The 12871-nt window shown below is 42.0% G+C and overlaps 1 protein-coding gene across 1 annotated transcript; it reads left to right on the top strand.

Annotated features, from left to right (window-relative positions):
* The first annotated feature begins 5270 nt into the window (after nt 1-5270).
* On the top strand, nt 5271-11249 carry LOC109754033 (uncharacterized). The gene is made up of 5 exons (XM_020312965.4): nt 5271-5559; nt 8296-9722; nt 9813-10025; nt 10109-10233; nt 10445-11249. The coding sequence occupies exons 2-5, from the start codon at nt 9091-9093 to the stop codon at nt 10924-10926; spliced, it is 1452 nt and encodes a 483-aa protein (XP_020168554.2). The 5' UTR covers nt 5271-5559; nt 8296-9090; the 3' UTR covers nt 10927-11249.
* Nucleotides 11250-12871: the final 1622 nt, after the last annotated feature.

Genomic DNA, 12871 nt, shown 5'->3' with positions numbered 1-12871 from the left:
GTTCCTTAGACCATGAGATCATGCCACTCCCTAATACTAGAAGAATATTTTATGGGTTACTAAACGCTACTTCGTAACTGGGTGATCATAAAGGTGCGCTACAGGTATCTTGGAAAGTGTTTGTTGTGTTACACGGATCAAGATTGAGATTTGTCGCTCCATATGATAGAGAGATATCTCTGGCCCCTCTCGGTAATACAACATCGTGAATAGCTTGCAAGCATGTGACTAATGAGTTTAGTCACAGGGGTCTTGTATTTCGGAACGATTAAAGACACTTGCCGGTAACGAGATTGAATTAGGTATGGCGATACTGACGATCGAATCTCGGGCAAATAACATATCACCGGACAAAGGGAATTGTATGCGGGATTTTATGAATCCTGGACATCATGGTTCAAATTGATAAAGATCTTCGTTGAATATGTGGGAGTCAATATGGGCATCCAGGTCCCGCTATTGACTATTGATCAAAGAGGTGTTTCGGTCATGACTGCATGTTCTCGAACCCGTAGGGTCACACACTTAACATTCGGTAACGCTAGGGGAGTATCGAGATATTAATGTTGGCAAGACCGAAGGTTGTTCGGAGTCCCGGATGGGATGCGGGACGTTAGGAGTTGTTCCGGAATGGTCCGGAGGTAAAGATTTACATATGGGAAGTGGTTATCTAGGGTTCCGAAAAAGTTCGAATTTTTTTGGTAGAGTAACGGGAAGGTTCTAGAAGGTTCCGAGGGTCCCATCATGGGGCCGAACGACCTGAAAAGGACCCACATGGACTGAGGGGGGCTACATCCCACATGGGCTGGCTGGACCAGCCCCCAAGACCCATATCGTTTAAATCTAGAGATAAGGTCTTATCTATAGATTTAAAAAGATTTCTCCCTTGTGACCGGCCCTAGACATCACAATATTTACATGTAATGTGCTGCCACTGCCAACATGCCCTTGCCTCTAAAGTTCATCAGCGTCATGAAGATGATGTTCAAATGCCGGGTATGTTCACAGTTCCACACATATAGCACTTGCACTTCTAGATGATTATTGTGAAGCTTGTGGAAGAAGCACATCTCAACGCTTGCTTCTATTCACATGGCTAATCCCTGTTCTTACATACAATAAGTTGCTGTCCGGAGCACTTCTTGAGAAATGATGAATTGATTATTCTCTTGCCCTGTATTATATTGTTTAAAGGGAATTGATAAGAGCATTGATTTTTGCATACCGGGAGAGTAATCCGCTTCGTACTCTTGGGTGTGTTGTAACTCAAATAAGAGCAATGATTTTTTGTGAAGAGAAATATTAGAAAAGGCACTCATGTTCTTAAACCACCTAAAGCTTTAGTCACTTCTTTTTTGCAGGATGCTAATGTAACTGGAGGTAAAGCAGAAACATGATGCCATGTACAACGTTAGCCACTAAATATTAGAATAAGCACTCGTTTTTTTGTAATTGGTAGCATATATGTATCTTACCGCATTCATGTAATAGAGATTTAAGTATAAACTTGGAGCTCATCTTATAGGCTCATATTCACTGTCTTTACATGCTTTGATATATTTACTAAATTCCTAGCGTTCTATCATATCATCATAATGGACGGGCGCGGCAACACGCGTCATCAATGATCTAATATTTTCTTAAAATTGGGTCGAATGTGTAGTCCTACAAATGCTTTATTTGGTTAGATTATCTTTCCATCTAAGTGATACTCATTTATCTTAAATATTTATTTTACATTTGACCACTCCATTTTTCTGAAAGTCACGTTTATAACTTTTGCATACCTAGAAAACAAGATTTCATCTTTCTATGTCATGCCTTATGTATAATGAAAATAATTCTTAAACACCACGGTAGACAATATAAACATTGAGCCTGTCTAAGTGACGACGTCTCTGACCTAAAATTGTGCTACGAGCGGCACAACTAGATGTTGCAATCGGTGGGACGACATGCTGCAAACGGCGACGATAGATGTCACGAGACCAACTATGAACAACAACATAGATGTTGCAACCGGTGGGAACACATGGTGCAAGCAGCAATGACGGAAGTTACGACTAGTAGGATGACATGTTGTGAGCGACGAGACAGCCGCTATGACCATTGAGATAACATGCTGGACCGCACGACAGACCTGTGACTAGTGAGACAACGTGCTAGAAGCGATAGGACGACATGTTGCACGGGTTGTCGCGACTAGGCGGATGTTGTGACTGTTGAGACGATATGCGGCTCCGTCGCGGTGTTCCCACTCCTTTTGTCTTGCTCCGGGTAAAAACTTGATCTACAGGATCGGGCGGTGCCGGCTATCCGTGGTCGTGCCCTTCTGGGAGGCACGGTTTTGGAGTCCTGGCTTTGTCGTTGTCCATCTCACCTCTCCTTTGTGGATTCTTATGGTGGAGGTCTCCGTCGGCTCCAAGCGGTCTTCTTTGTACATCTGTAGTTTGCTTGGTAGTCGATGAGGTGGTGTGTCGGTGCCCATCACCTTTGTATCTTGTTTTAGGTGTGTGTGTTGTGTGCAGTGGTGGCGTCTGTTTGTATCGGTCTTCTTGGATGTAATGCAGTTGGTTTCTTTGTAATATAAAGTGATAAGCACAAATGATATGATTGATAGGACGAAGAGTGCAAGACTAAATCACATCTATGACTATGGAGTCAGTCAAACATAAAAAAGAGAAAATAAAAAGAAGGGAAAAACTATTTACACGAATCTTCTCGTAAAATCAATGGCATAGAAATTAGATGTAACATACTCCCTCCATTCCCTTATACAAGTCCACAAAGTCAGATTACAGGTACCAAGGTAAAATTTAATGACTGCTTTGCAAGCCAACTTTTTTCTCGTTAACTGGGATCATTAATACGCCCGCATGCATGCAAGGAAGGAATGAGAAGGAAGTAGCATTGTGTTATTATGACGCATGCATGCAAGTATTAAGTAAGTTGCTAGTACGAGGAAAAATCATTAACTTTTACCTTAAGTACTGTTAATGGCTTGTATAGATGCAAAATGTATTTTTTATAGTGGCCTTATATAAGAAAATGGAGGGAGTAGCTAATTCTCATTAAATCCAATAAAAATATTGCAAGTTCCCAATAAAATAATTTCACGTTAATCATCTCATGTGGCAGAAAAATACTCTAAGGCTACTCGTAGCGGGAGTATATTAGGCTGGCCATAGTGGTGGTATCTTAGTCGTTATCATGCATTCAGGAATAGCAAACACGCAGATGTGGCAGAGAATTAAAGAAGATAGAGGGGGTTAGAGTAACATAGATAGATACCGTATCATGCTAAATGCTATGCTACTTTGTGCATGCATGCCAATAAATATGCTCATCTATGATACTACTCTATGATACTATGCACTAGTACTCCCTCAGCCCTTTTTACTTCGCATATTAGATTTGTGTCAAGTCAAACTTTGCAAAGTTTGACCAAAGTTATATTAAAAATATCAACATCTACAATATCAAATATATATACTATTAAACTACATTTTATACTAAATCTAACGATGCTGATTTAGCATTATCAATGTTGATACTTTTTTCTATAAGTTTGGTCAAAGTAGAGATACTTTGACTTCGAACAAAGCTTATATGCAGATTAAAAAGGACCGGAGGGAGTATGAAGCTAGTATCATACACTAGTATCATATGCATGATACTAGTGTATGATACTCCCCACTATGAGTTATAGGTAGTATCATGCATGCGTGTGGATCGTTTTTACTCTCCTGTAGTCTACATTTTTAGGCTGTTCATCGTCTTGGGTTCGGCGGCGACGATGACGATGCTGAATAAAGATTCTTCGGATCCTTCCCTGACGAGGCCATCGGTCCTATGGTTGGGGATGGATTTGGAAACCAGTCTGTTCAAGCAAGGACGGTGTGGCGGTGGCGGCATCCTCGTGGTGGACCTGTGTCCTCGGGCTCCGTCGTTGCGACGGCGTTTGCTCCAGCGTCGGCGAGGAGCTTGGGAGGTAGTCCAGAAGCGGATGCAGATTGTGGTCTACATCGACAACATCTGAAAGACGGAACGTGTACTGGTTCGTGGTTCGTGGATGGCAGGTATGAAGAAAAACTTATTTGGTGCTCTCAGCACCGTGAGGGCGAACGTCGGCATAGCGGAGAGGACGCAGCGGACGAGCACCCTTCGGCCGGCGATATGCATGAGTCTGCCCTTCCAACCAGCGAGGCGCGCACGAATCCTATCTAGGATGAACTGCAGGTGGACTAAACGAACCCTACTGGTGGTGATTGGGAGGCCTAGGCAATGGCTTCATTTTTGGTGAGCCACCATGGAGGTCCGCAAAGCTGTTTATCAGCGATGGAGCCGCGTCGAGTTCAGGTGAGGAGGTGATCCGTCATTCTTTTCTTCTGTAGCTGTTGGTGTCAAGCTCAGAGATGTTCTGCTATCTTTCAGTTTTGTCGTGTCGGTCCTTACGTGACTTGTACTTTATTCTTGTGATATAAATGAAACACGTATTACCATTAAAAAAACTAGTCAATTTTAATGAGATGACATAGAATTAAATGACGAAAATGAGGGTTGAGTATCATATTTATGATACTATATTATAATTAATTCTATATTAATATGTGTCTTGCATGATAATAAATAAGACCTTCCCCTACGACCATGCACATTTAAATTAGGATGGTACTCCCCACTACGACCAGCTATAATGCACATACTTATAGGCCTCGTAAAATCGTAAAAAGTAAAAAAAAGGCCGGAACTGCTGATTAGATGTGTCGTGCTGTACAGCTCGGATAAGGACAGATGCCAGATGGGCCGGGCAGGCTCAGACTCGACATGCAACCGCCACGTGCCAGCCATGCGTGCGTTTCGTGCCCTCACCCCGCACGACCCCGCAGATATCGCGAAGCCGACGCAAACGCTCACGGTTCCCGTTCGGAATCCCAACGGGCCAAGCGGTAAAACCGCGCCGTAATATAATTGGAAACATATCGATGGCCTTCCCTTCCCACCGCGCGGCAGCCGTCGTAATCTTAGGGGGTGTTTGGTTCAGGGACTTTTTAGTCTTAGAGACTAGAAAAAGCCCCTAAAAAAGCCCTTAAAAAGTCCCTAGGAACCAAACGGGTGGCACTTTTTCTACAGGGACTAGAAAAAAACTCTACTGAAGAGTCTTTTTTATTACTCCGTGGGACTAGAAAAAGTCCTAGCACTTCTGAACCAAACACCCCTTAATCTTCCTTCTGCTTCGCCTTTCTGTTTCCTGATTCTTTTCCAATCCGGTCTCCTGCCTCCCCACGCGTTCTTAGCTAGCGCCCAACGCCTACAAGTAGAAGGGCCGCGCCCGGCCTCCGTCGCACAACCAGCTTTTCTCTCTCTCTGTTTCGTGCTCTCCAGCCCTCGTCCTCCTCTGCTTTGCGTTGGGGTTTTTCTAGGGTTTCTCTGAGGCGAGTTCTTGGCGAGTTCGTGTTCTTGGGTGCAGGAGGTTGCAGATTCTTATCTCGAGGAGAGGAGTTGGGCGTGCAAAGAGTCGATCTCCGTCCCTTCGTCGCCGGAGCAGACGGCCGTCAGGTACTTTCGATCTGTTCTTTTCTAGAGCTATGGTCGTATGGTTGTCTTTCATGATCTTGCTGCTATTCGAAATCAGTGCGTGTGTTTGTTGTGCTCGTGCTCTATTTTTGTTTGCGAGCTTGAAGGAGTAGTGGTCCAAGATTGTTGAAGGAATTCCTAGTCGATTTAGTCCTATTTGTGCTGGGTAAATAGATTTCCGCTTAGGGATTCGGCTGGGGTGGCCGTCTGAGAACTGGAATTGATCACATTGTGGGCAAACAGATCCCAATTTTTGTAGATGTATTAGATGTAGAAATAAGCCCCGACTGTTGGATACAGATGTATTGATTGTGCATGGGAAGGCGACGAATACAGTAGATGGGATATGATTTATGGCACACGTCTGTGATATTTTGGATGGTGATCAAAATCAACCAAACAAACTATCCCACAGAAGATGGAAAACCAACCATACCCGCGTACCCAACGAGGGCATTGGTTTGGTTCCTCCCATGCGCAGCTGCATACGCATGCTGCTTTGTGCTGCCTCATTTGTTGGAAATTGATCCAATTTAACGGGGCAGAATCGGATGGGGTGGCGCATAGAAGGAAACTAACCCTAGAAATAGGAACGCAAAGAAGGAATCAAAGTGTAAATTCAAAAGGATAATATATGTGGTGCCATGCATGCATTACTTCATGTTGATTAGCTTAATTTGCCATTGATCTGGTGAAACATGAATTCAAAATATTTAGTAGGACCATGGCTCAGCCGAACCTATGCTTGACGTCGATATGTGCATGCCAGTCCATGCTGTTCAAGAAGGCTAAAACTTCTAGACAAGGAACTAAACTGAGAAATTTGAATGTTAACTAGCCCTGAATCCAAAGAGCAGTACTAGATCTAACTGGCCATGGGTTCGGATGGACCATGGTCTTGAACCTCTCCTCTCAACATGAATTACTTCTAATTAATGTCTTATGCTCTATGAGTAGACGTTATATTTTATTTGGGAAGGAAAATAGTAGGGTGAAACCCCAATGCAATTTTTATAAATAATTAAAAAAAATATTCATTACAAGGTTTGAGAAAAGCCAAAAAATGAAATGAAAAAGGCCTAAAACCATCTCTTCTTGATCCTTGTCTAAATTTAGCTCATTGAAAAAATCCTTCTACTTAAATAGAGTTTGATCACCATGCTTGAAAATTTTGTTGTTCCGCGTGATCCAAATAGCCCAAGCAGCTAAAATTATGGTTTCCATAAATGAAGGCACATTCAGTTCGTCCATTATATTTGCAAAAGTTTTGGAGAGCACTTATGGTTGGACATTGATGTGTAGATATTGTATTGAGAGCAATTCTTCCATATCCTCTAAATTTGCCATGCAACTGAGATTGGCATTAGTAAGGAAGTAAAATCTGCCGTAGAAATTCATTGTTTTGCTAGGATAATCTTTCCATTCTTGACCATAAAACTCTCTTTGCATCACTTGAATCAAAACTCAAGGTGCTTTGCATGTAATTCGTTGTCATATTGTGCCCTACGGGAGGCTAGGTTTATGGCAACAGTCGGTGGCGTGGCAACTATAGGTTGGTTCGTAGTTGTGAAGTAGCGGGTGGGGTCATAAAAACAAGAGTAAGGTGTCAAATCGATGATAAGGGTGAATGCATAGGTAGTTAATTGTGCTTCTAAAGGAGGGTGTAGAAAGGAGGCACTTGTGAAACTGATTTGCTAGCTTGGAGGGGCCTTAGGGAAATATATGTGTACCCTTCCCAGCCATGAGAACCTTACATACATTGGTAGCAAAACTAAAAACCAAATTATTATTGGATGAAAATAGAATCTACTTTTAATATTTTTGTTCTATGGACAATGACATTCCTTTTGTAATAAAGTACATAAATTGTAAATTCAATTTGGATGGCATTATTTTGAATAAATTTAAATATTAAATCTCCAGCATGAGTAGGGCTTTCTAAAATTTGTCAGATATAAACTAAAGGGTTGGTTCATATGGATACCATGAAGGGAAAACAATCTACTCCCTCCGTCCCAAAATTCTTGTCTTAGATTTGTTAGATACGGATGTACCTAACACTAAAACGTAACTAGATACATCCGTATTTAGTAAAATCTAAGACAAGAATTTTGGGACGGAGGGAGAATGTTCTAAGAATGCAACTTTGGACAATTATGTTCCAAAAAAGTTCTTTGTGTTACTTATTTAATATAAATATATATAATTTGTACTTTCATGTCATCAAATATCTACTTTTTTGCATCGCTAAGCCCCACGCATTTAATAGGGCCAAAATGAATGACTAAAAAGACATTAGATAGAGATCATTCCTCTAGTGTACCCATGACAAGTCATGGTTAGTAGATTAGATAGAGATCATTCCTCATGTGTGCACCTAAGACAACTCATGGTTAATAATAGATGAATCCAAGTTGTCAAACTAGGCTCTTGTGAATCACAAATTCCTATTGTGAAAAAGTGCAACTTTTGTGGGGGCTATTGTTATAAAGATTCACAATTTGATATAATGGTGCAAAATGTGTTGATGTGACAAAACTTGGTCGATCTTATATAATGGAGCCCACTTCACCACTTTAACTATGCTGCCATTAGATTGGCACTATTAAAGTGTTCTTTTGTTACAAGTTAGTGTTGTCTTTTGTGGTAAAAGTTAGCTGACAAGTTTCTTCTGTGTTTATAAAGTATATTTTACACATTTTCTTCAATTTTTTATAGTGACTATTCAAAGAAAAATGGGGAGTCGAAGACAACATAGTGTCAACCACTTTGGTCCAATCTTGAGAAAGCCATCCATAGGCAAGGAACCAGGCAAACTCAAGAAAAAGTGCCTTCAACAATTGCAGAGAACTCAACAGTCGTTTAGGGTAGCGTATAACCATGCTAATGAAAGAGGTGATGATAATGTTATCAGAAGACCTCAACAAAATAATGTTGCAACAAAAAAACACCCCAATTTCCTTTTGAGGAGCCTAGCCATGCTAAGGCAGTGTCTCGACAAAATGTCTCGGCACATTCTTCATGGCCAAAGAAAGGTACGAGTTCTCCACGGGAAAATGTTGAGAAGTCCAAACCCTCTTTCTCTAGGACTCTCCAAAAGAATACCCAGAAGGCTAGCCCATCTTGCGCAATGCCTAACAGTGGCATTGATTCTCTGCAAAAGAATGCTACCAAGTGTAGACCCTCTTCCTTTATGTTGAATAATGGTAATACCTCAAGGCCAAACAATGGCATGGGCTCTCCGGCGAAGAATGTGGAGTCTTCCTCAAGGTTAAATAACATTGAAGCTCCTCGGTCAAAGAATAAATCCTCTTACTCAAGGCCAAACGATGAGATGGCTCCTCAGTCAATGAAATCTAGGCCCTTCTCCTCTGGGTCGAATAGTGGGCCTGGTCCTTTGACGAGGAACATAGAGAAGTCTAAGCCATCTTCATTTAGGGATCAATATTCCCCGGTGTTAAGGACGATTCAAATTCCACATTTGGTATTTCAAAGAAAGCATACCCCTCTTCGATGCTTCGCAACTCACGGAATGAAGACCATCGGATGGCGATGGAAGCCTCAAATTCCAACTTAGCTTTGAAGGGTGAAAAAGGCATGGAAGATGTCCAGACCAACTTGGAGATCAATTGTGTTTCTTTACCTGGTAAGAACCTTAGCCACCAAACGGTCGAGGCATCATGCATGGTCGATTCAATGGACCGGTGCATTCAACTTGATAGTAGAAAGTGCAAGACTAGCCTTTCGGAGGATGGAAGAACCGATGTGTACAAATCTAAGAGTAAGAGGATGAAGCCGTTATTGGAAGAGAAGTTTGAGAAACGTGGGGTCGCTAGACTGACAAAATCAATGGGCATCTCCACTAAGAACTCTAGCCTCGGGAAGGATGAAAGAACCGTTGATGAAAAGTTTAATAAGATGAAGAGGACTGATAATTATAGTCAAACAAACAAAAGGAGAAGATACGTAGTATCTGACGATGAAGCCGATGATGATGGTGATCAGAATCTCACTGGTGCTAAAACTGGTGCTGCTGGATTGACAACGCAGAAGGATTGTCATCCAGAAGTCTCTAATCTATTTGGTTTAGAATCTTCGAAGCCATATCAGTATTGTTCCCTGCCCATCGATGAACCTATTTGGAGGTAGAACATACACTTTTTTCTCTCCAATTTCATGCATTGCAAATTCTCGTCCCTATATGCTGATATTTTTTGTGTTTTATTATTCAACAGTGGAATCATTAAGTTAGGCAGTGGAAAATTTGTTTCATTGGCTGCACATTTGTCAACTAAATACTGTGAGAAGGTGTGGAAATTGTCACGATCACTTGAGGCGGTGGTTGAAGTAACAAAGCTTTCTAGACTGGAGGCTTGGCCTAAGAGCTTTGAGGCGTCAAGGCCCACTGATGACAACATTGCGTTGTATTTATTGCCCACCGAGATGAGGTGTTTTTATTACCCTTTGCTATTTATTTGCCTTGCAACTTTTGTACCCTTTGGATTCTAACCATTCTTGTTTCTAAACCTAGGCAAGATGCAGACCTGGAACAACTTGTTAAAGAAGTCATGGAGAATGATATGGTCCTACGAGCTATTGTTGGTGAAGCTGAGATGCTGATATTCCCATCTATTCTACTGCCTGAGCAACATCAAAGTATGCATTCTTCTCTTTTCTGGAAACATTCAAGCAAAAGAATATGATTGCTGCACCTGATTTCTAGTTGTATCCCTATCCATATGTAGTCGTACTAACCGTCGTTTAGAAATAATTCAATTCTCCACAACCACTATGTGACCCTTTCCCTACTGTATATATTTGGCTCATGGGTTAAATGGCTTACCATGTTTTATTTTTTTGCTTGCAGCTTTCCAAGGAAAACCCTACCTGTGGGCGGTATTTAAGCGCAGAAAGGACAAGGTTCCCGTGGTGGAAGAGGAACAACATGGCAAAGGACGTTGTGCACAGGAGAAGGGAAAACAGCAGGCTTCACATTTCAGTGTGGGAGAAGGGTTAAACATGGATGATGGAGCTTCTGAGGAAGCGGAGATGCAAGGCATGGAGCAGGAACAAAATCCCACTACGGCAAGTCCAGCAAGAACTCCTACAGCTTCACCCAACACTCCAAGTCCTACAACTTCAGCTCCTACCGCAGCTGCCACAATGTTTGCAAACCACAGACAGGTCCACTCAGGCTTTGCTGCTCCTACAGGGGCATTGTTTGGTTTTGTGGTTCAGCGAACTCTGCGACTCGAGCAACTCATCCAAGAGATGCAACGCGAAGGCGTTGTGATGGTTGCAATGCAAGGGCAGATGATAGGGCCAGGACTTGGCTTGGGCAGGCAGTAGCAACTGGGTTCAGAGAACGTGGACGATATGGCACGGAGCTCATCTGGATGTTTTAGTCCTTGGCTGTTGTCGTCCAAGTGGCTAGGCATGGAAGATGACTGCCTTTGTGTGCACCATCCTCTCTGTGCGTGTTTGCAGGAATCCCCCTCATAAGGTTCAGGCTTTTGCATCCTGGTATTCTAGTAACTTGTTACGATCACACGGGCGCGAGGCTGATCATAGGGTGTAACTGAGGCGTGTACATAGACAACGGAGCAAACACTCGGCTTATGTATTTCTCATAAAAATATATTATGTTGTGCCAATGTTTATTTATTTTAAACACAATGCATTGACGTGTTAATTTTAAATATATTATACAATAACAAACGGATATTATAGATGTGTAAAAAAATAATATTATAGTCCATATGATTACATGGCTTTCATTTCATAAATTACGGTGCCCTTTGAATCAAATATAAATATTATGTATATTACTTCATAATAAAATCTTAAATCATCCAAATCAAATGAATTTGAATGCAACAGTATCAATCGTGCATGTACATGATAACTACAGTTGTTTGAAGAAACAAGCCTATTTGAAAGAAAAAAATCACTATAACTTGTTCGAAGAAACAAGCCTATTTGAAAGAGAAAAAGAACACTATAACTTATGTGATATGTGAGTGTCCAATCTTATAGAAGCGATGCACGTCATCGATCGGGAGATAGTGATACATGAATGAATTGTGCACTGTCTCGCACACACATATAAATCTCCTTTCTCCATGGGCATCTCCATCATACACATGCACTCCATCTATTTCTCTCCCTCCTTCAAGGTTAAAAATCGTCTCTCTACCTCGTCCTATAAGTCTCTCTCACAAAAATACACACCCTCTCTATGTTGAACATGCCCACCCCTTTAATTCCGCTCACCCACCGCCACTCATGTCTTTCAAATAAGCCTTTTATGTATTCTTAAGTTATAGCTCGAACTGTTAGGATGAACCCTTTTTGAATATTTGAATAAAGAGATGCCCGAATCTTCGGGCAGCGGATACACTCATGGCACATCCTTTCTCTCTCTTCAAAAGCGTCGAGCATACATCTTACAATACAACGCTAGAACGACTTTAAGCATCGCAATGTTAAACGGGGGGTTACGACCGGAGCCGAACCCACTAGAAGCCAAGGTACTCCATGGAGTCCTCGGCAAAACATCCTCGATATTTCATGTATATGCATCAATATTGACTTGTGTCTTTGATCAATAGCCGGGTTGCGCGGCTCATGTGCTTACCCCTTACGTTTCCGCTTTGTTCGACTAATGGTGTAAAGGAAGCACCATTGTGATTGTTACTTCTGGTTTAACCGGTCAAGTATCTCACATGGAGAAAGTCGAAAGTTGACTGTCACAACACGCGTAAATTGGTCGTCAAACCGTAGGCAGTGTTAAACTAAATATGATATAGACCGAACCCCGTTGGTGAGATCCGATCTGTTGTTGTAGCCCGATCTTTCACGACACTCCTCCTTAAGCAGTAGTAACCTCTCGCCCGCGCACGAGGTGTACACGAAGTAGAGGGTTTGAACCTTGCGGCTCAACACGAGAAAACCAATCTAGACGACGGTACTCACGCACAAAACAATTTTCACGAAGAGAAATCGCAACACAGGGGTTTTGTAAAGCTTCCTCCAAAACTTATGGATTTTTACACAGCTTTCCCCAAAACTCGAAATGGGTATTTACCCTAAAAACACATCGTGTCTATTCATCAAATATAACTTGTTTTACATGGCGCACATGTATGACCTTATATAGTGGTCGACCCATCTAACTTGCGTGGCAAATTCAACACACACTAGTAGAAAAGAGGGCTTTGGTTCAGGCCGGGTCAGCCCATTAGTCCCAGTTCAGTCCAGAACCGGGACCCATGGGGGCACTGGTCCCGGTTCG

This window comes from Aegilops tauschii, chromosome 7, assembly GCF_002575655.3.
Source record: "Aegilops tauschii subsp. strangulata cultivar AL8/78 chromosome 7, Aet v6.0, whole genome shotgun sequence".
NCBI classification, from domain to species: domain Eukaryota; kingdom Viridiplantae; phylum Streptophyta; class Magnoliopsida; order Poales; family Poaceae; genus Aegilops; species Aegilops tauschii.
Note: the sequence above shows the minus strand (reverse complement) of the source record. Positions and strands in the feature narration are given on the sequence as shown.